General features: G+C 46.0%; 1 protein-coding gene across 5 annotated transcripts in view; it reads right to left on the minus strand.

Moving 5' to 3' along the window:
* The window catches only part of LOC147027472 (uncharacterized), a 144,494-nt gene that overhangs the window by 11,976 nt on the left and 108,098 nt on the right, over window positions 1-24,420 (minus strand). For all 5 annotated transcript variants that reach the window (XM_085876926.1, XM_085876923.1, XM_085876925.1 and 2 more), the window contains 5 exons: window positions 19,994-24,235; window positions 19,707-19,781; window positions 19,391-19,459; window positions 16,587-16,711; window positions 13,312-13,462 (listed from right to left, as the gene is read on the minus strand). In XM_085876926.1, coding sequence (XP_085733052.1) covers window positions 13,312-13,462; window positions 16,587-16,711; window positions 19,391-19,459; window positions 19,707-19,781; window positions 19,994-24,235 — 4,662 coding nt within the window. The remainder of the gene's footprint in view (window positions 1-13,311; window positions 13,463-16,586; window positions 16,712-19,390; window positions 19,460-19,706; window positions 19,782-19,993; window positions 24,236-24,420) is intronic.

Consider the following 24,420-nt stretch of genomic DNA (forward strand, 5'->3'; position numbering starts at 1 on the left):
TGCTCCAATTATCACTGGCACAATTTTGATGCTCTTCAGCTTCCAGGTTATTTTTACTTCATTTTTGAGATCTTAGTATTTGGTTAATTTTCTTGATTTCTGTGTTGTTTTGGCCAAAAACCCTTGGACCTGATACCTCAATGAGCAATGCTTTCTATTATTTTGACACCAAAGTACTATATTCGGTCACAATGCTTTTGTTTTCCATGTTCACGCTCGATGGGATCTTCCTTGTGCTCAATTATCACTTTTGTTTCATGTTTCCATGAGTTTTATGGAACTGGGTTTTTGCAGGTGTGATATTGAAATTTTTGCAGATGTGCCTGTGGATTACTCTACAAATCCTGTTCTGCCTTTGGGTGTCCAACTGTTCTAGCAAGAGTTTTTACATCCCAATTGGAGGTGGCTCATGTTTTCTGTTTCTACCTTGCAGAACTTACACTTGTCCAATTGACTAAGTCCTGCCATTTTCTGAAAGCTATTGTTGCAACATCTCTCGTGTTGGGCATTTAAACAAAATGTATATCGTTGAGGCGTGAAGAAGAGCTGGTACACTAAGCGGATCAGGATGCAAAACACATGCATGGTGTGGACAAAATGGATACAGAAGGTAACAGCAAGGAGGGAAAAGCGGAAAATTAGGAGTAGGGATTTGGGTGGGGTTAGTGAGGGGAGAAAGGATCATAGTTTTTGATTGGGGGCGATCTGAGATGGTGGTGAACAGCCGTCTTGAATACCAGGAGGGAAGAATGAGATTGAAGAGGATGATGAAGTCAATTCCATAGGTGGGAAAAAGAGGAACAAATGAGTGGAGGTGAGCAGTGATCCTGGTTTTAGGGAGTTTCACCAGAAGGGAGTAGATGGTGGACCATGTGAGCCTAGCAGAAACCTGGGGGGGGGGGCATGTAAAGAGCACAGGGTGCAATACTATAAAGAGGTGGTAGAAGACAGAGGGACCACTGACCCGTCTGTGATGGCAAAGTGATATGCCCATAGACTTAGCTTCATTGTGGCTGATTCCAATAATCTGAAAGGCCATGGTTTCCACGGTGTCAAGCTGACCAAGGTGTGAGACAGGGTAGCTGCCCAGATGGGAGAGCAGGACTCCATAAAGTTGCAGAATAAAGCCTCGTAGGTGGATCGGAGTTTAGGTGTGCAAAGGAAGGACATTGCACAAATGAGGATGCCCAGTCAGCAGCTGGCATTGGAGGACAATTTTGAAATGTGGCTTGCCCAAGAAAGATCATGGCTGATAGTGAGGCCTGAGTTTGACAGTGGGACCCATAAATGACTGAACCTCCTCAAGAGGATTGTTAAGAAAGTAAATCAGAGGGTTTGCCAGGCGCTCCTTTCGGAGAGAGATAATGAATGTGTGAAATTCCTCAGGATTTAAAGACATATTCCAAGTGTTTGACCAGCTTGTGATTTTTAAAAAATGGTCTGCAGAAAGGGAACCCACTCCGTGGGAGTTCTGCCTCGACAGCTGCCCTTTGTAGGGCAGCTCACCAGATGACGGAATTGTTGCAAAGCCGTCGGGACTCCCATTCTTTGATGAAAGGAGGAAAACCATGGGGAAACTTTCCTGGGTTGGCCCGTGGTGGTGTGTGTCAGGGTGGTGCTGAGGTATCGTCAACCAGATGGTGATGTCCTAGAGATTATTTTGAGGTGATCCCTTCAGTTGGGTGCATGGAATGGCCTCACTCCAAGATAAGACGATTTACTGTCAACACTGTCATCTGAGCTCCAGCATTTCAACATTAGTATTGCAGCACTCTCTGATGTTTGGAGACCAGATAGTGGTGAGATCATGGCTGGTGGATAAGCCTATGACTATACTGGTCACTCTGATGGTTACCATGGCCAAGGAGTTGCTGTAGCTGTGTCCAATAAGCTGACTTCCATGATCATTGAGGTAACACCGGTCAACCAGCATATGAAGAGAATGAGGATTCGCCACTCTCTGACTGTCATTTCCCTGTTCTCTGTATATGCTCCACAGTGAGATCACTCGACTTAGTCGAAGGAGAGGTTCAATGCCGTACTCGAGTCTGCGGTTGATCATTGCCCCAGGTGAGATACTCTTCTCATCTTGGGGGATTTCAATTCTCAAATGGCACCGATAGGGATGGTTAGGCGACATATGTGTGCACCCATGGGTCTGGAACTGTGAACGAGAACATCACGAAGTTCCTTGTCTTCGCAAGATGTCATTGACTTTGGGTGACTGGTTCATGGTTTCAGTGCCCACAGCCATAAATCGCTGGACATGGGATTTCAACGCTGGTGGTGTGCCATCGGAGACTGACAATTTACTTGTGGTTTCTGGTGGATACCCCAGAACTGCAGGGTCCGCCGGCATGCTCAGTTCCTCAGTAATGGCCACAATAATGCCCACAGGTTTGTTGTATCAACTCTGAAGTTGCAGATTAAATCCAGGAGAATGATACCATCCTGACCTCGGCTGGACGTTTGCATGCTCAGGGATGAGAGGGTAGCTGAAGAGTTTGCGAACAGGCTGTGGGGGATTTGGGAGGTTTGGGTGTTTTGGTGGATCCTGAAGAGTTGCGGAATGACTTCAAGATAACCATCCTTGATGTTGCCGGTGGTTGTCTTGGAACCCACTGTCAGGCGAAGAAGAAATTTGGTCCATGGTATCCAGTGTCACTTGGGCGACAGAGTCACAGGGCCAGGCTTAATGGCTGAAATTAGCTGTTCAGCAAGCTGAGGCATAACATCGTACTTTTGCTGAGGGTGGACAAAGAGGCCGACAATAGTGGACAAAAATATTGGCACCATTGCACTTTTTCAAATGACTCACAATTTTCTCCAAAAATAAGTTGAAATTGAGAAACGTATTTGGTCTCCACAATTCTTTATTTCACTGTTACTATAACAGAACCTTTGTTTTTGATTCAGAACTTAATATATCCTTTTCAATAAGAAAACAAAAATAAATGGCATTGACAAAAATATTGGCACCCTTGCACTCTTTTCAAATAACGAACAATTTTCTCGAAAAATAAGTTGAAATTGACAAAAGTATTTGGTCTCCACAATTCTATATTTCACTGTAACTATAACAGAACCTTTGTTTTTGATTCAGAACTTAATATATCCTTTTAAATTAGAAAACAAAAAGAAATGGCATTGACAAAATTATTGACCCCCTTGCCTTAATATTTGCTAGCACAGCCTTTGGACAAAAAAAAAACAAAACTGTAGTCAAATGCTTCCTATAGCCATGAATGAGCTTCCTACACCTCTCAACTGGCAGTCTGGCACACCCTTCTTGGGCAAACTGCTCCAGTTCTCCCAGATTTGAAGGGTGCCTTCTCCCAACTGCTGTTTTCAGATCTCCCCACAGGTGTTCAATGGGATTTAGATCTGGACTCATTGCTGGCCACTTCAGAACAGTCCAGCGTTTTGTCTTGACCAATTCCTGAGTGCTTTTTGAAGTGTGTTTGGGGTCATTGTCCTGCTGCAAGACCCATAACCTTCGACAGAGACCCAGTTTTCTGACACTGGGTTGAACATTGCACTTCAAAATGCCTCCTTGGCAATCTCCTGATTTCATGACGCCATGCATATACATTCAAGGCACCCAGTGTTCAGGGCAGCACAGCAACCCCAAAACATCACTGAGCCTCCTCCATGTTTGACTATAGAGAAGGTGTTATTTTCTTTGAAGGCTTCATCTTGTTTTCTGTAAACATGGAGATGATGTGCTTTACCAAAAAGCACCAATTTGGTCTCATATCTCCACAGGACATTCTCCCAGAAGGATTTTGGCTTGTTCAGGTGTGTTTTTGCAAACTCCAGTTGGGCTTTCTTATGTCTCTCTCTCTCTCTCTCAGCAGTGGGGTCCTCCTGAGTCTCCTACAATAGAACCCCCCTTCATTGAGTTGGTGACGGATGGTGCAAGTTGAAACTGTCGTACCTTGTGTCTGAAGGTCAGCTTGAATCAGCTTGGCAGTTGATCGAGGTGCTTTCTTCACCATTCGAACAATCCTTTGCTGCAATCTTCGATCAAGTTTTCTCTTGTGGCCACGTCCAGGGAGGTTGGTTGCAATGCTATGGAACATCATTGCATTGATGTTCCATTGGCATTAAACTTCCTGACATCATTGCGTACGGTGGACACAGGAACATCAAGGTTTTTGGAGATGGACTTGTGGCCGTGAAATTGTCCATGCTTGGCTACAATTTTCCGTCTGACCTCCTCAGACAATTCTGTGGTTTTCTTTCTTTTGTCCATGCTCATTGTGGTACACACAGTGACAAAAAACAGCAGAATGACTCCTTTTCTCTATTCAAACTGGTTGAATGAGTGATTTTTATATTGCAGGCACATGGAACTCAACACAGGTGAGTTCAATTCCAAAGTAAAGGAGAATCACCTGCTTGAAATCTAATTATTTCTCACAACTTCAAAAAGGTGCCAATAATATTGTCCGGGCCATTTTAGGATATCTGTGTGGAATAAGCTAAGCTTTAGTAAACTATTTAAGCTATTTTGTTTTGTTCCACTGCAAACCAAAGAAATACATTTGTGGATACCAAAATATTTTTTAATTTCAACAATTTTCTGGAAGAAATGGTACATTATTTGAAAAAAGTACAAGGGTGCCAATATTTTTGGCCACGACAGTATGTGTGAGGAATGAAGGGGTCGAGTATTACCTATGATCAAGTGATTCTCATCTTGCTTAAGGGGCTGTCACACCTTGACGTTTTAGCCAGCGTATGGCAAGGTATCAAAATGTATGTAAAACGCTGGCGTACGCTGAACTTTTGATGTTTTTTTTTTTTAAGTTTTGGGCATATAATAATGTGTTGGACGTATGCATAACGTATTAGTAAGGTACACAGAACGTTTCAATCACGTATAGATCACTTATACCAATGAATGCTGAGCGTGTTGTCGGCGTTCACAACTTATGCCCAACGATAGTCTAACTAATGCATAGCGCGGCAGCGTATCGCCGACGATCACGTGGTGTAGGCTATTAATAGGCTGCGGCTGGACAATTCAAATCATAACCGCACTAGACATCGAAGTGTGAAGCCGCTGTCACACCTTGACGTTTTAGCCAGCGTATGCCGACGTATGAAAAATTTGCCGAACCAAGCTGGCACACGTCGAATACGTTATGGGTAAGTTTTGTATATGTTAAGAGCACGCTGGCATACGTCGTCATACGCCGAGTACGTTGAGAAATTTTCAGTATGTTGAAAATTTCTCGACGTATGACACACATTCCGCATACGCTGGCATAAGTTGTAAGCAAGTTACGCGATCGTTGACACACGTCAACACACTTCACTCATAAGTCGAAACACGTCGACGTAATGGTTCACGTCAGTGTTCCAGACTCCCTGGTTTTTTTTTTCTTCGGTATGACAGTGATGTTGACACTTCAATTTCTAGTGCGGTTATGATTTAAATCGTTGAGCGGCAGCCTATTAATTATATTATTTCATAACCGCACTAGAAATCGAAGTGTCAACATCACTGTCATACCGAAGAAAAAAAGATTAAAAATAAACCAGGGAGTCTGGAACACTGACGCCAGTCATTACCTTGACGTGTTTCAACTTATGAGTAACTTACAAGTAACGTGTGTTGACGTGTGTCAACGATCGCGTAACGTGCCTACAACACGTTACTCATAGGTTAGAAATAAGTTTCGGGTACGCTAAACATTACCTCGACGTGTTTCGACTTATGAGTAACTTACAAGTAACGTGTGTTGACATGTGTCAACGATCGCGTAACGTGCCTACAACTTATGGCCAAGCGTATGCGGAACGTGTGAGTCACACGCTGGCATACGTCGAAAAAGTTCAAGCATGGAAAATTTGTCTAATACCTCGGCGTACTACGACGTATGCCAGCGTGCTCTTAACGTATACAAACTTACCCATAACGTATTCGACGTGTGCCAGCGTTTTAGCCAATTTTGCATATGTCAGGCATACGCTGGCTAAATCGTCAAGGTGTGACAGGGCCTTTACAGAGGAATTTGTGCATTGCGTTCCCCCAAGCCTGTCCCTCGGTGTATTGCAGTGAGAGCGGAGGGTGGTGAGCTCTTGACAGAGGAGTCTGAAGTGAAGGCTCGCTGGGCTGATGACTGAGCGCCTGTACCAGGCTGACCCACCAAGCTGTTGAGTTGGATGTCAGGAGTGTTGTTATCCTGAATGCTGACCCTCCAATCAACTGTGAACCGTCTTCGTTTGTGGAAACACAGGCTGCGGTCAACCAGTTGAAAGGGGGCAAAGCTCCTGGGATATGTGGCATCCATGCTGAACTTCTCAAGGGTCATGGAAATACTGTACTCAAGTCGTTGCATGCAGTTCTGTGCTCTTTCTGGAACACAGGCATCATCACAACTGACTGGAAGAGGGACCTTGTTGTCTCTCTCTGGAAAGGGAAGGGTGACCGCCAGGACTGTAACAACGACCGAGAGGTGATGCTGCTCTCAGTGCTGGGCAAGGTCTTTGTTCGGATAATTATTGATGGGGTTCACCACAATCTGCTTGAACACCAGCACCTAGAGGAGTCAGGCTGTACACCAAAGATATCAACGATTGACTGTATCCTTGCACTGCGTGTCCTCACCGAACGCAGACGAGAGTTTCGGCAGGGGCTGCTTGCAGCCTATGTTGATCTCTGTAAAGCGTTTGAAAAGCTCATGAAGTGAAAAGCAGGGCTAGGCATTCAGTTGCGTACGTGCGGAGTCTGTGCGTACGTGTGGTGTACTGTATGTGTGGCCTCCGTACCTGCATTTGAAAAATCCATTTTCTTGGCAACCATTGGTCTGATTGACAACAAATTTTACTATAGGAGTGCGTCCACCTGTGGAATTTTTTTTAATTCATAATTATGACATCACAGGTCACGTTGTACGGACGCCATCTTGGAAAAACGTTACACCACTGTGTCTTCCAAACCGCTCAATGGAAAAAAATTGAAACAGGGCTCATTGTCAAGTACTCCCAATTGGGAAGATGTTGATGATGACGTCATCGATGCCTTCATTATGACGTCATAATTCAACAAGTACAACGCTTGATCCGATCAGTATGAAAAAAAAAATTTCCTCTGCAACTATTCGTCCAATGGACACGAAATTTTAAGAATGAGTGGCTACTCCTAAATAAAAATGTTTTTAAATGATAATTATGATGTTATAGGTCATGTGGTACAGGCGCCATCTTGGAAAAATCGAAAAAGTTGCACCGCCATCTCTGAAACCGCCCCATGGAAAAAATTGAAACATGACTTAATGTCAAGTACTCCCCTTGGGGAATAAGATATGTTAATGATGATGTCGTCGGTACCTTAATTATAACATCATAATTCGACAAGCACAATGCTTGATTTGAGATCAGTATGAATTTTATTTTTCTACAATTCTTGGTCTGATTGACACAAAATTTTCACCATAAGAGCGCCTCCTGTATAATATGTTAGTGATAATTATAACATCACAGGTCACATAGTACAGGCGCCATCTTGGATAAACCGAAAAACATTGCACCTCTGCATCTCCAAAACCATTGACTGTGCAGGGTAAGTATTCTATGAATGCCATCTAGTTTACCCTGCGCTCCCGAAGCGAAAAGCGGGGTTTAGCGATCGTTCACGTCCATACGAACGTACATGTCTGCATTTTAAAAATTCATTTTCTCAACAACCGTTAGTACGATTGACACAAAATTTTCCAAATAGGTGCACCCCCTCCTGTGGAATTTTTTTAGTCACAATTATGACGTCATTGTCACATGGTACAGGTGCCATCTTGGACAAACCGAAAAAACTGCCCCTCTATCTCTGAAACCACTCCATGGAAAAAAATTGAAACATGGCTCATTGTAATGTACTCCCCATGAGGAATAAACTATGTTGATGATGTCATTGGTGCCTCCATTATTCGACAAGTGCAACGCTTGATCCGGTCAGTGTTAAAAAAAAATTCTCTGCAATTTTTGAAACTGCTAACCGATCAATGCAAAACTTCAACTAATTGATCAACTACCCATGGGAAACCCATCGAGTCAGGTCAGGTTCGATCTGTGACCTGCTACAGGTATCATGTAAACCTGTACTAACCTGTTCCATGGTCGGGTTGTCGGCGACTAAACCGTCTCCCCCACCAGGTTTTGTGGTGAGGGGGGTGTTTGGATATGGACACCCAGCAGGATTAAAAACAAAACCTTTCAAAGGGCGGAGGAGTTCCTTGTGAGCCAACGGCCATCCATATCTAGTGCCCAACTGTGTCTGCAGACGTCCTCCTGCAGTTGGGTTACTTCTTATTAGGAGGTTGGTGGCAGGATTTGCACTCCGGCCACCGTAAAACCTTTCATTCCGCAAAACGTAAAAACGCAAAAAAATCTGAAAACCCACTCCGTGGGAGTACCTCCTGTGCAGCTTCCCTTCGCAGGGCAGCTCACCGGATGACGGGATTGGGGCAAAGCCTTCGGGACCCCCAATCTTTGATCGGAGGGAAACCACGGGGTAACATCCCTGGGTCAGATTGCGGGAGAGTGTGTCGGAGTGGTGCTGAGGTGTCGTCCACCAGACAGCGGTCTCCTTGGGTTAACCTGAGGCGGTCCCTTCGGGTGGGTGCCTGGAATGTCCTATCCCGAAGAGAGGATGATCACCTGTCTCTGTTATCATCTGAGCTCAAGCGTTTGGACATCGGGATTGCAGCTCTCTCTGAGGTTCGGAGACCGGATTGCGGCGAGATAATGGTGGGTGGTTACACCGACTATTGGTCTGGTCGCTCTGATGGTTACCATACCCAAGGAGTTGCTGTAGCTGTGTCCAAGAAGCTGACCCCAATGATAATTGAGGTAACACCGGTCAACGAGCGTATTATGAGATTAAGGATTCGTCACTCCTTAGGTGTCATTTCCCTGGTCTCTGTTTATGCTCCGACTGAGGCGAGTGATCTCACCGTGAAGGATGCATTCTACGCCACACTCGAGTCTGTGGTTGATCAGTGCCCCAGACGAGATACACTTCTAGTCTTGGGGTATTTCAATGCATCGACTGGAACTGATAGGGATGGTTATGAGGTGTGTGTTGGTCCCCATGGGTCAGGAACTATGAACCAGAATAGCACTAAGTTCCTTGACTTTGCAAGAAGTCATGGACTTAGGGTGGCTGGTTCATGGTTTCAGTGCCCACAAGCTCATCGCTGGACTTGGTATTCCAACGCTGGCGGTGTGGCAAAGGAGATTGACCATGTCCTCATTGACGGTCGTTGGAGGATGATCCAGAACTGCAGGGTCTACCGGAGTGCTCAGTTCCTCAATACTGACCACAGGCTTGTTGTGGCAACTCTAAAGCTGCACCTTAAATCCTGGAGAATGGTACCATCCCAGCCTAGGCTGGATGTTGCCAAGCTCAGGGATGAGAGAGTAGCTGAGGAGTTTGCGAACAGGCTGAGTGGACACTTGGGGGGTCTGAGTGCTTTGGGGGGTCCTGAAGAGTTGTGGAGCGCCTTCAAGACCACCGTCATTGATGTTGCCGGTGGATGTCTTGGAACTCACCGCAGGGCAAAGAAGAATTTTGTCTCTCGAGGGACACTGGATACCATTGATCAGAGTCGCAGGGCCAGGCTGAATGGCAGAGCTGAGGCGTAAAACTGTACGTGCACTGAAGGTGGACAAGGAGGCCTATGTGCGAGGAATCTGTGAGGGGGTAGAGCATCACCTGTGGACAGGTGATTCTCGTCCCGCTTACAGGGGAATTCGCGCATTACGTTCATCCAAGCCCATCCCTCGGAGCACTGCAGTTCGAGCAGAGAGTGGTAGGCTCTTGACAGAGGAGTCTGAAGTGAAGGCCCGCTGGGCCGGTTACTTTGAGCGGTTGTACCAGGCTGATCCCCCAGCTGTCCAGTTGGACGTCAAGGGTGTTACAATCCCTGTTGCTGACCCTCAAATCAACTGTGGTCCAACTTCGCTTGTGGAAACACGGGCTGCGGTGAACCAGTTGAAACGGGGCAAAGCTCCAGGGATCTGTGGCATCCATGCCGAACTTCTCAAGGCTGGTGGAAATGCTGCACTCGTGTCGTTGCATGCAGTTTTGTGCTCTGCCTGGAACACAGGCATCATCCCAACTGACTGGAAGAGGGGCCTTGTTGTCCCTCTCTGGAAAGGGAAGGGTGATCGCCAAGACTGCAACAACTACCGAGGGGTGACGCTGCTCTCAGTGCTGGGCAAGGTCTTTGCTCGGATAATTCTTGATAGGGTTCGCCACCATCTGCTTGAGCACCAGCGTCCAGAGCAGTCAGGCTTTACACCAAAGAGGTCAACGATTGACCGTATCCTTGCACTTCGTGTCCTCACCGAACGCAGACGAGAGTTTCGGCAGGGGTTGCTTGCAGCCTATGTTGATCTCTGTAAAGCGTTCGATTCAGTGAATCGGGATGTCCTCTGGAGGATTCTTGGTCTTCGTGGGGTGCCACCAAAACTGATCGATCTGATGTCTGAACTCTACTCTGGTACTGAGAGTGCTGTGAAGTGTGGTGGTACCACCTCTGACTTATTTCCAGTTGTTACTGGAGTTCGTCAGGGATGTGTACTTGCCCCCACACTTTTCAGCACTTGTATGGACTGGATTTTAGGGAGGATGTCGGAGAGATCAAGTTGCGGTGCATCGTTTGGGAATGTCAAGATCTCGGACCTTGATTTTGCAGACGATGCAGTCATCTTTGCAGAGACTTTCGACATCCTTTTGGGGTCCTCGAGGTGCTGAATGAGGAGTCGGAGCCGCTGGGATTACGGGTTTCTTGGGTCAAAACTAAGATCCAGGCTTTCGGTGACATCTTGGATGCTGCTGTCCTGTCTGTGTCTGTTTGTGGTGAGGATGTTGAGGTCGTGGAGAGATTCACTTACCTTGGCAATGATATTCATGTCTCTGCTGGCTGCGAGTCAGAGGTCAATAGACGTCTGGGTCGGGCCTGGGGAGTCATGGATTCACTGGATCATGGGGTGTGGCGCTGCCGGTACCTGTGCGGGAGGACGAAAGTCCGAGTCTTCAGGTCCTTGGTACTTCCAGTCTTGCTCTATGGGTGCGAGACTTGGACTCTGACCAAGGATCTGAGACGGAGACTTAATTCCTTTGGTACCAGGTCTCTTCGGAGAATCCTTGGCTATCGCTGGTCGGATTTTGTATCCAACGAGCGGTTGCTGAGAGAGACTCGGATGAGATTTGTTACCTGCATAGTCCGTGAGCGTCAGTTGCGGCTGTATGGACATGTGGCTCGTTTTCCTGACGCTGATCCTGCTTACCAGATTCTCTCAGCGAGGGAGTCTCATGAGTGGAGGAGGCCAGTGGGCCGACCACGTGCCTCATGGTTGCAGCAGGTTGACCATCATCTCAAGGAGATGGGGATGGGCCTGGCATCTGCCTGGGGGATGGCCAGACGGAGGCCCCTGGAGTACCGGCGGAAAGTGGATGCAGCGACGCGCTGTTCTGGCACATGCTCCCATACCTGACCTGACCATGGGAAATATAGTTTGATAAAAATGACATCATTAGTCACTGGTCTGGCTCCATATTGGATTAAAATGTTGTTGTTTTTTTGAACATTTACAAAAAACAGAAGAGTTGGCTTGCACCCAGTCCTTCTCAAGACTGCACAGGGTAAAATATTATATGAATACCATCTACTTTTATTAATTTTTACTGAGACTTACCATCGTTTTGGTCTCAATATAAATGTTGCAAAGACGAAGGTTCTTTTCCAACCAGATTCAAACTCCAACGCTGCTCCCACTCCGCCATGACAATAAATGGCACGGCATTGGAGTCAGTTGAACATTTTCCATACCTCGGCGGTATTCTCTCGATAAATGCAAACATTGACGAAGAAATCCAGGCTCATAGAAAATCCGCCTATGCAGCTTATGGTTGTTTAAAAACGCGCATTTTCAACAATAAAAACTTGAAAACGACTCCCAAAATACAAGTTTACAAAGCGGTAATAATTCCAACTCTCCAATATAGCTGCGAGACATGGATTACTGAACGAAAGCATTTAAAGTCACTTGAGTGTGTTCAATGCTTTCTCCACTCTATTCCATTCTCTGTATTCGATGGGAAGACCGTGTTACCAATACAGTTGTTTTTTTTCCCCCTTGACTAATAGTAGCAGTTTCGAGTCCTTTATAATAAAAGCCCAGCTGCAATGTCAGACTCGAGTGCCGAAACGTGCCTGATACTCCCAGTTACCGAAGTAGAGAAAAGCCGATGTATAAAGGAAACAATTCAGATGTTTTGAAGCCCAACATGAAGAAGGGTGGAAAAGTGTAAACACCTGGGAAAAAAACCACTGCCGATCATACCGTATGGAGGACAATGTGGTTACATGGAGTTAAGAAATTTGAAAATGAGAGAACAGAGTATTACAAGTAAAAACGCAGGGCGACGGCTAGATCGTCAACTCCACCCGACGACGATGACATTATTCGACTGTACACATTGTGGGCGCACCTGCGGATCCCTCATCGGTCTTAACAGTAATCCACGGGCATACCAACAGCGGGGTTATCTCTGACTGCTGCCCATCGACATTTTAAATGACATTATCATCCATTTAATCATCATCTACACTGCCACTTTTGCTGAATGGACATCATCCTCTGACATCAAGGGAGACCCACCACGTGTGTGTGTGTGTGTGTGTGTGTGTGTGTGTGTGTGTGAGTGTGTGAGTGTGTGAGTGTGTGAGTGTGTGAGTGTGTGAGTGTGTGAGTGTGTGAGTGTGTGTGTGTGTGTGTGTGTGTGTGTGTGTGTGTGTGTGTGTGTACTGTATGTGTGTCGTTGGTCGTTATCTCCATTTTCAGGTTTGGAACGGAGTCCTCCCAGGACTCCGTATCCACCTCCACTTCATTAAGGAATCACAGTTAATAGACCAAGCTGTTCAACTTTTGTTGTTGTCATGGTTTTGTTACGAGGGCTCTTTTCAGGATCGTTACCAAACCCCATGTCGGTATGTGTGGTTATGTGTAGTTCTCCGTGTGTGTGTGTGTGTGTGTGCGTGTGTGCGCGTGTGCGCGTGTGTGAGCATGTGTGAGCGTGTGTGCGCGTGTGTGCGCGTGTGTGCGCGTGTGTGCGTGCGTGTGTGTGCGTGCGTGTGCGTGTGTGTGCATGTGCGTGTGTGTGCGTGTGCGTGTGTGTGCTTTTCAACATGTGCACAGGTAATCTCTGCCACATAATACATAAAAATGGTGATAGAATAATCAACCTCCAATGCATTCCAACAAAACACTTTGGTTAAGATCTCAGCACAAAATAACCTGTTGCTGGAAGGATGTGAGCACGCCACACAGTGTGTGGAGCTTTGGTGCTCGGATGGGTAATGCCTGGAGCTCGCGGACGCCGAGCAGACTGAGGTCTCCAACGGTCAACACATTCTTGGCATGCAACAACTTGCCTAAACCCCGCAACCTGGAAAAGGTAATAAATATCTGCTGTTGAAATTCAGGTCGAAGGGGGCAAAATAAGATTTACGTGGATCTTTTTATTGCAGAACATGCAAATTATATTTCAATCCTGATATGTTGTGAAATACCAAATACCCTGGGTAAGAATGCATTCTGGGGGGAGGGAGGGGGGGGGACAGGAATGGGGACAACAGAGCTGAGATTCATGAAAATAAATATATATATATATATATATATATATATATATATATATATATATATATATATATATATATATATATATATATATATATGTATATGTATATATAAAATACAGGGCGAGTCAAAAGTAGCGCCCGATTTCTGTTTATTCGGCTGTCAAATTCTTTCTGGGAAGTCATGTTAATAATTGTCTTGCAGATTATTAATTTTCGTAATTTATTTATTTTGATTTTGTTTTGCAGGTTATTGCTGTGAGTTTGGAAAGTTACTGAATTTGCACCAAATTGAACCGTGAATCACCTTTCAATGAATCAATGTATTGTGGTCGTGAAACATTACTACAAATGTAATGAACAACCAACGATGGCGGCACGCCGTTTGGCACAGGAATTCGATATTAACCCACCTCAGGGAAGAAACATACGATTGATTGTCGAGAAATTTGAAGCAACAGGGTCGGTAGCCACTGCAAAGAAGTCCGGTTGTCCGAAAACGGCAACGAATGTAACTAAGGCTGAAGAAGCCATCAGAGACTGAAACAAAGTCCGCAAAAGTCAACTTGCCGTTTATCTGCAGAGTTGGAAGTGGGCCAATCAAGTGTTATCCATATCCTTCACCAGAAAAAATGGAAACCTTACATTCCACGCTCACTGCATGCCCTTCATGATGGAGATGACGACTGCCGTCTTCAATTTTGCGAAGAGTTCTTAGCTAAACTTCACGAAGAGGACACAATGCTAGACAACATCTGGTGGTCAGATGAGGCATGTTTTAAGCTGAATGGCACAATTAACAGACACAATTGTGTCTACTGAGCTGCAAATAACCCAAGAGTGACAGTTGAGAAGGAGGTAAATTTACCTGGAGTGACAGTTTGGGCAGCCATATCTCCATTAGGGATAATTGGACCCCTTTTCTTTGAGGGATCTGCCACTGCAGAAATTTACCTGGATATGCTGCAAACCTTCTTTTGGCCCAGGGTACAAGATCAGGACTGTTATTTCCAGCATGATGGAGCTCCACCTCATTATGGACGTTATGTTCGTCAGTGGCTTGATGAAAACTTTCCCAGAAAGTGGATCGGCCACCGCAGTCCGATCGAGTGGCCGGCACGCTTCCCAGACCTTACACCTCCAGATTTCTTTCTTTGGGGACTCATGAAAGACCTTGTTTGTCGTGAAAAGCCTCGTATCATTCAGGAATTGAAGGCTCAAATCACTGCAAAGTTTGAGGAAATTGATATCGAACTCTGCAGACGTGTGTGTCGTTCTGTGCCTGCTTGGCTGCAATTGTGCATCGATCACGAGGGAGGGCACTTTGAAAATTACAAGTCAAACAGCTTGTTGGTTGTTGGTACAGTTCCCTAATAATTTTTTCTTGAATAAATGGTAAGATAAACATGTCATTCATTTATTTCTACCTTCTTGTCCACTGTAATACAAATGGCAAATAAACAATCAACTGACAGAAATCGGGCGCTACTTCTGACTCACCTTTTATACATATATACATATATATATATATATATATATATATATATATATATATATATATATTGTCGTCTCCATGAGGGGTATAGCCCCTACCTGGATAGAAGGCCAAACAGTTCTCCATTGGAACCATACAGCCGAGACTCCTGGAGATTAATGCGCGTGCAGGAAAGAAATGGCGGTAAAGGGCCTAGGCACATGGGTTGTACTCGACCCACAACAGATGCACGTACACAAGCAAATGAAATAGAACAAACAATAATTTAATAACAATGACAATAATTCAAATTATAATAACGAAAGAAAAACGTGAGGAAACCTCAATCTAAATCCAATTAAGGCGCATCCACGCAGACTTAAATCCAGACAAGGGAACAGAATAATAAAAGAAAAATCCTTCCTTTATCCCGGCACTTAGCTGTGTGCCAGAGATGGTCTTTATGGAACATGGAATCGAGGCGCTTCATCATACATGTGCAAATGCGCCCTCAAAAATGGCGCTTGGCCGCTCTCTCGCAGCAGGACGAACGTACATCAGGCAATTAGTGAGCGGGATTCAACACCAAGGCTCAGAGACCCGTGCAGTTTTCTCGTGCATCGATCGTCCTCACCGACCCACTGATTTTCAGAATGGCTGCCGTCCCCTTCGGTTACGTACACGAGGCTCGGTGTCCGTTCCTCACGACCAAGCCAAGAGTCAAAGGCCACTGTCTTACTTCACCACGCGAGCCAAAATCGCCTCAGCACAAATACGATAATCGTGCTGTCTTCTTCCTGCGTCAAAGGAAAGCCATTTTATCGTGCCCTGATCTTTCACGCCATCTCCTAACTCCGTTCTCGTCTCTCGACCGTGGGCGTCCTTTACTCCACACTCAATTCCTCTTCACACTGACCTCGTGTGTGTGTGCTCCCAATCTCTCGCGATTACTGCGCAACCAACCCTTCTTCTTTGACATCACGCTGAACCAAACTCCTCCTCCGGGTGTGGACTGCTCGCACGAAACCCGGGAAGGCGGGGCCTCTGCCCCCTCGGTACGTTTTGCTTGTTTGTTATTGTGGTTTTAGTTATAAAAAAAATGCAACTCCTTAATGGTTGCCTAGGAAATGCAAAAGCATAGGAATAATTAACAGGGGACAATTACATACTGGGGGACATTGTCCTTAACGCCTACCTAATTTAACACAGCACCCCCCCCGCCCCCCGTGTGGTGACACGTAACACTTTAGCTCACAGTCTCCCTACTTAGTTACATTGAGATGTCTCCTACGTATCCACGGACTAAACAACTCTATTCAATCCTAACTTTCCTATGAAATTCACCCATATACCCCACAAACATAACAATATATCTTACTCCACTGAAGACCTCAAATGCCTCCATTGTTCCCCATACCCAAGTAATAAATGGAAGGAAGATCCAAGCAGATACTACTCACCCAGCAGGCGATGCAAGCTGAGGCAGCACATCCTCAACTGGTGCTTTGCAGCCCACGAGGGGTGGGAAAACGTGGGTGTTAGAGGGACTTCCTTCAGCAACCTTTAAAGCCATTAGTTGCTCCTGCTGTGAATGCAAATAAAGCCCGAAGAAACATCACCACCTGATGATTATTACACTTTACAAACCTATCTGCAGGATGGAACAACAACAACAACAACAACAAAAAACAATCAGCAGCATTGTTAAGCATTAATTTAAAAAATTAAAAAAAAGAACTACACATCAAGATGCACTTCCTACGAGTGAACAAGAAAGAGCAATCAGATTACAGGACTTGTTTTGTGTGGTGTATTTTGTGTGGCAAATTAATGGAAGGATGTATTACATGAAAGGTAATTGATTGCAAATGAAAGGTTTGAAGGTGGGAAGGTCGAAAGGTGTGAAGGTCGAAAGGTGTGAAGGTGTTTAAAGGGTTGGAATGGTTGGAAAGGGGTCTTAACCCTTTCAACCCGGGCGGCCGTTTTACCAGCTGCTATTCAAACCTCCATATACCCGAGTAGCTGGTTTACCGGCCGCTATTTAAACCTCCATATACCCGAGTAGCTGGTTTACCGGCCGCTATTTAAACCTCCATATACCCGAGTAGCTGGTTTACCAGCCGCTATTTAAACCTCCATATACCCGAGTAGCTGGTTTACCGGCCACTATTTAAACCTCAATATACCCGAGTAGCTGGTTTACCGGCCACTATTTAAACCTCCATATACCCGAGTAGCTGGTTTACCGGCCGCTATTCAAACCTCCATATACCTGAGTTGCTGGTTTATCAGCCGCTATTTAAACCTCCATATACCCGAGTAGCTGGTTTACCGGCCGCTATTTAAACCTCCATATACCCGAGTAGCTGGTTTACCGGCCGCTATTTAAACCTCCACATACCCAAGCAGCTGGTTTACCAGGCGCTATTTAAACCTCCATATACCCGAGTAGCTGGTTTACCGGCCGCTATTTCAACCTCCATATACCCGAGCAGCTGGTTTACCGGCCGCAATTTAAACCTCCATATACCCGAGCAGCTGGTTTACCAGGCGCTATTTAAACCTCCATAAACCCGAGTGGCTGGTTTAATCGGCCGCTATTTAAACCTCCACAAACCCAAGCAGCTGGTTTACCAGGCGCTATTCAAACCACCATATTGTTACGAATTTGGAAGCCTTGTGCACACAGACATTCAGGTCCCCATAGCTCAGTTATTTTGAAAAGTAAATGTGGATAGATAATCACCCATTAAACAAGGGAAAGGGAGCTAAGTGTTCATGCGCTGGAGTTATTTTGATAGTCAGGGTTTTCTTTCATTTTTACACCTATTATAACTACAAAAACACGCCTTCACTTCGCTTCCTCACACCGACGCCATTGCCAACGTGCGTGTCAGCATGTACGTGGGCGGAGTTCACAAGGACCAGACGTCGCTCTCGCCCAATCAGGAAGATGCGAGAGAGTTAGCCGACGGTCGACCAATAGGCGCAGGCCACGCACGAGCGAACCGCGCCCGAGAGAGCACGAAGGAAGAGAGAACAAACAATCTGTGCCCGGTCTTCTCAAGCGCGTGTTCTGGTTCGCTTGACATCGCGTCGCTGGCGCTGGTCTGAGGACATCTCGTCCTGTCGCTGGAGTCTGGTTCTCCGTCAGCTCGAGCGCGTCTGGTCTGCTTGAGCGTGGAACGCATCTCGTCGACGCCGGTCGCATCTCGCTGGCGCTGGGCTGGTCGCATCTCGACGCCGGTCTGGTTCGCTCGTCTCGTCGAAGACCGCACGAGGTGGGAAGGTCCCTTTCGTTTCTTTTGGGTGTGCGTCTGTCTGTGGGCCCGTCTTTAAGTAGGAACTGTTAAGTGCTTGTGCTGTACATTATTTCATTTCTCTATAGTCAGTTTAACTCTGCTCTTGTGTGTTCCCTTCCCCCCCCCCGCCCCCCGAGTGTAAATAAATATCCATTTGTTAAATGTATGAGCTCGTTTCTGTTTTCTTCATTGGTTTAACACGGTGCATGTTGTGGAATTAAAGAAGGCCGTTGTTGCCGTAGTGGTGTGCATTCAGACCGACGGGACCTCGGTCACCATCCACTCGGGTTACGTGCGGGTCGAGCCCGGAAACGACTCGTCCCGTTGAGGGTGTGAATACTCGGTAGTTCGCCACGTGGTCATCTAGGTATTTTGAAGTTTGGCAAATAATGCTGTACCACGTGGTTGATTTATTGACAATTCACGGTCCTGTAAGGTACTCGTACCCTCGGAGTTTTCCGAAAGGTATGATCTAGATTCCGGGTGTTCAGTAGAGTCGACTCTACTGCTCCACCTAGCGGTCGTGCTCGCAACCGACGCCCGGCTCCGCAACAATATATCCGAGCGGCCGGATTTTTCTCCAGGGAGCCCATGGTGGGGGAGCCGAAAGTCCAAGGAGCTCAGGGTTCAAAGGGTTAAAAGGTCAAAGGGGTCTAAATGATGTAATTTAAGGAATAAAGGGTCAGAATTGTCTAAAGGGTCTTAAAACATCTAAAAAAAAAGATTGAAAGAACAAAATGATCTCAAGGGCATTCAAAGATCTAAATGGTGTGAAGGTATAAAATGCAGAAAGGAGTCTAAGGGGTCTAATGTCATTAATACGTCGACTTAAATTATGTCCAAACAAACAGGACAGATAGAACCAAATGCAATATCCTCTCCTCTGGCAAGGGTAATAATCCTGCATCTTCAATCACATCAATCTCGACCTGGAGAGTATGGTTTTGTTTATGCAAACTCACCAGCTTTTTGCGGGATGTCCCAGGTGAACGGGAAAGCGGCGAACGGCCCGACCTGCTCAACTTTCCACTCTGTGATGACAAATCAAATGATGTGAAAATAAACGCATGATTCGCACAAAAATGAACCATTCTTAGCCATTGGATGAAACACATCCCACAGCATTCAGTTGATGGATAAACAGCAGAAAGATCATCAACCACATCGATTTTATTAATTAGAATTTTAAAATGAATCCAAATGTGTTCTTTTTTGAAAATCAACATTTTTGTTCTATTCTTCAGTGCAAACAAGGCATGAAAAGCCAGGTGAGCTCACCAGGGGACTCCGGCGATTCACACAATCTGCAGTCTCTTCATGTTGGATGGGGTCCGCAAAAGATACACGGCGCAACTGTGACACACAGGAAGTCAAGGAGGTAGATGCACCAAAAATGACCACGCAACGAAAACAAACAAACATATATATATATATATATATATATATATATATATATATATATATATATATATATATATATATATATATTTTGCATCATATTTTTCTTTCAGGTACCCCCATTGTGGCCAACAAATTAAAAACATTCATCACCCCAGGTAAGTCACCTTGCTTGTTGGGGATGCCACAAACGGCTCCTCCTCCCCAAATGAACGCCTTTTCAAGATACTGCCGCTAGGGGAAGCGAGAGGCTGCCAACCGGCCTGTTGCTGCAATGTCTCTTGGCCTAATGCTGTGGTGTTTCTCTGTGGTGAGGATCCATTTACTTTCACACTTTCTTGCAAATTCTCCTTACCCAGTGCATCCGCAACAGCATCATCTTGATCATTCTCAATGCTGTTATCCGCTTCATCTGACTTTGTTGAAACAGGTGCAACAGCAATCACAGAATCAGCAATGTTTGAGGTCTTAGGTGGAACATTGAGATCAGCATTGCTGTGTACTGTGATTGAAACTGAAAAGGCTGAACAGCTTTGCTTCTCCACAAGAACTGAACTTTCTGTACTTTCAAACACATCCTCACAAAGAGAATTGGGGACATTTTCTTTGTCATACAAAGCCATTTTGGCAGTACTTTCTTGTTCTAACCCCTGGAAAAATGAAGTAATCACATTTTCCTGCTCTTTTTCCTCCAAAACTGAAATGGTCATGCTTTCGTTCTCCAAAATCGAACCAAATGAGCTTTCATTAGTCTCTAAAATTGAACCAGCAGCACTTTCGTTTTCCCCCAAAAGTGAACTTGCAGTCCTTTCATTCTTAGAAACCGAACCATTATCCTCCTCCAAAAGCGAACCGGCAGCCCTTCCGCTCTCCTCCAAAAGGGAACCGGCAGCCCTTCCGCTCTCCTCCAAAAGCGAACTGGCAGCCCTTCCGCTCTCCTCCAAAAGCGAGCCGGCAGCCCTTCCGTTCTCCTCCAAAAGCGAACCGGCAGCCCTTCCGCTCTCCTCCAAAAGCGAGCCGGCAGCCCTTCCGTTCTCCTCCAAAAGCGAACCGGCAGCCCTTCCGCTCTCCTCCAAAAGCGAACCGGCAGCCCTTCCGCTCTCCTCCAAAAGCGAACCGGCAGCCCTTCCGCTCTCCTCCAAAAGCGAACCGGCAGCCCTTCCGTTCTCCTCCAAAAGCGAACCGGCAGCCCTTCCGTTCTCCTCCAAAAGCGAACCGGCAGCCCTTCCGTTCTCCTCCAAAAGCGAACCGGCAGCCCTTCCGTTCTCCTCCAAAAGCGAACCGGCAGCCCTTCCGTTCTCCTCCAAAAGCGAACCGGCAGCCCTTCCGTTCTCCTCCAAAAGCGAACCGGCAGCCCTTCCGTTCTCCTCCAAAAGCGAACCGGCAGCCCTTCCGTTCTCCTCCAAAAGCGAAACGGCAGCCCTTCCGTTCTCCTCCAAAAGCGAACCGGCAGCCCTTCCGTTCTTCTCCAAAAGCGAACCGGCAGCCCTTCCGTTCTCCTCCAAAAGCGAACCGGCAGCCCTTCCGTTCTCCTCCAAAAGTGAACCGGCAGCCCTTCCGTTCTCCTCCAAAAGCGAACCGGCAGCCCTTCCGTTCTCCTCCAAAAGAAAAGCTGCAGCGCCTTCTTTCTCCTCCAAAAGCGAACCGGCAGCCCTTCCGTTCTCCTCCAAAAGCGAAGTGGCAGCGTTTTCGTTCTCCTCCAAAAGCGAAGGGGCAGCACTTTCGTTCTTCAAAAGCAAACCGGCAGCCCTTCCGTTCTCCTCCAAAAGAAAAGCTGCAGCGCCTTCGTTCTCCTCTAAAAGCGAACCGGCAGCCCTTCCGTTCTCCTCCAAAAGTGAACTGGCAGCCCTTCTGTTCTCCTCCAAAAGCGAAGCGGCAGCGCTTTCGTTCTCCTCCAAAAGCGAAGTGGCAGCGCTTTCGTTCTCCTCCAAAAGCGAAGGGGCAGCGCTTTCGTTCTCCTCCAAAAGAGAACCGGCAGCCCTTCCGTTCTCCTCCAAAAGCGAACCGGCAGCGCTTTCGTTCTCCTCCAAAAGTGAAGTGGCAGCGCTTTCGTTCTCCTCCAAAAGTGAAGGGGCAGCGCTTTCGTTCTCCTCCAAAAGTGAAGCTGCAGCGCTTTGGTTCTCCTCCAAAAGCGAAGCGGCAGCGCTTTCGTTCTCCTCCAAAAGCGAAGCGGCAGTACTTTCGTCCTCCAAAAGCGAAGCGGCAGCTCTTTCGTCCTCCTCCAAAAGCGAAGTGGCAGCGCTTTCGTCCTCCTCCAAAAGCGAAGCGGCAGAGCTTTCCTTCAATTCCAAAAGCGAAGGGGCAGCGCTTCCATTCTCCTCCACAGGTGACCCTGCCACGCATTCATCCATGCCTTCTTGCGCTTCCAAAACGGACCCAACCACATTTTCTGTGTCCTCAACAACCAAATTGACAGTTCCCTCTTGTTTTTCATCTAATCTGGCATCAGACACATTTTGCTGCCATATCACGTCTATAAACTCTCTTATTTCAGATGCTGAAATGTCACGATCACCAACATTTTCCAGCTGTTTTGAAATCGCATTAACACGACCCAAATGAAATTCTTGTGTTTCTTCCACAAAACAGTCACTTTCTGTCTTTATGTTATTGAAGCTTTCCTCTCGACTGCTATCTTCCCCACTTATTCGTTTCAGTTTTGCAATCTTCCGATTACGAGAACTTCGCCTCAGTGGCATTTTATTTGCGTTTTCCTTTTTCGGTTTCACCACTGTACCTTTGTCCTTTTCTAAATCACCATCACCAGTGTGGTTAACAATCTCATGAGAAACTGGAGAGGACAGACAGGTTTGAGACAATTTCATTTTTGCCATTTTTGCAATGGGACTTTCACTGCAAGCACCACTTTGGAATGATGAGGTAGCCTTTCCTAATTTCAGTCTGTTTTGTTGGGGTTGTTGAGCCTCTTCTGCTCTGAAATCTTCCTGACTGCTACTTTCATCATTTACAATTCTATGCAAAGGTGCTTCACTACAACTTCGCTCCAATGACCTCGTCTTTGTCTTTCCAACATTCACCAATGTTTGGGGGGGTGGTTCTGACTTCACTCTTCTCTTCTTTGGTGGAGAGGGGTCCTCATTGTCAGTACTGCCTTGCTGAGCAACACTGTTGTCTTCAAATGAATTTAGAAGAAGAATCACATTCTCAGTGGTCTTTGAAGAATTCAAACCGGAAGTATTTTTCACTTTTCTTATCAGTTTCCGGGAATGTCCAAGGTTTTCGTTTTCAGAATTTTGTATCCCATGTGCACTGCTTGCAATGTCACTTACAGTAACCTCTTGTTCAAAAGCAAGTTCACCAGTGGAACTTTGGTGCACTTTCTTCTGAGTCGGAGTAGATGTTGCGATACCATCAGGCGCTGCTGTTGAAAACGACTTTTTCTGGTTACCGTCTTGGATGATTTGAGAAGACGAATGGGTTTTCATTTCATCTCGATTTCTCACTCCTTGTGTTTTCCGAGACAAATGAGAATCACTGAATGCACATTCAATCAACTCCTTCGCTGAACGCTTTTGTACTTGCTCTTGTAGTTCAGATGATTCCAGTGTTACTGGCCCCAGGTACATAAGATCTGAAGGTAGCAACCTCCGACGGTACGCTTTCTTGCGTTCGGTCACCAAAACGCTTTTTGTATATGATAAAGGCTGGGAAGTTGGCCGATGTTCTGTTTTACTTTCACCATTTTGAGTATTTGATTTCTTGCTGTTACCACCAACATCCGCTGCATCAGACATATTTTCCAAAGCTGGTAGCAATTGCAGGCTTTCCATCTGACAATGTTTGCCTTCAAAAGTGTTATTCTCCGTAGCTTGATTGAGGGATGTGCCATATTCTGCAGGGAGTTTCCCTGTTGTAGTAGCAGCACTATCCAAGTATCGCTCACCTTCACATCTCTCGTTTCCTGGGCTGGTTGACTGAACTGAACGAGTGACACCACTTTTTTTCTTAGATTTTCGTGTTGTCCTTTTTGAATTTTCCTCTGACACTGCAACACTTTCCTGCACTTCTTCCATTGTGGCAGCAATGCAAAACACCCTCCTGCCTCCAGAACCTGTACAGATTTTATCATGGGAGTTTTGACGAAGCCTCATGCTGGTTCGAAGCAACACTGGGGGAGTTTTAGGGGGTGTTCCAACCACCACTTCCAAAGAATCTGAGTTGTTCTTTGCTTGCAAATCTTCATCTGGGCTCTTCTCAACAAGTGCCAATGATGCATCCTCCCTATCTTTATTCAAAGCTGACATTTCGATGCACTCTTTAAATGGGATCTTAATAGTTCCATCAAATGGTGTTTCAATCAGATCCTCAGATCTTGGGGAGGCCTCTGGATGAACCACAGCTTCCAAATCAAGGCCCACATTAGGAGGACAGGGTTGTGCATTTTCAATCTGCATTGATAACAGAAACACACAAACACACACAAAAAAAGAAGAGCACACAGTTAAACAAAACGTACAGAAAACAATACATTGTTAAATAACGGATTATATGTCGGCTTTTCTAGATTCGTGTTCAGGAAAAGCACAACATACATTATGAAATGCCGGCAACGCGGATGTCATGCAAATGTGAA

This window comes from Eptatretus burgeri, chromosome 4, assembly GCF_056783735.1.
Source record: "Eptatretus burgeri isolate ZD-2024b chromosome 4, Ebu_testis_v1, whole genome shotgun sequence".
Lineage (NCBI taxonomy): Eukaryota > Metazoa > Chordata > Myxini > Myxiniformes > Myxinidae > Eptatretus > Eptatretus burgeri.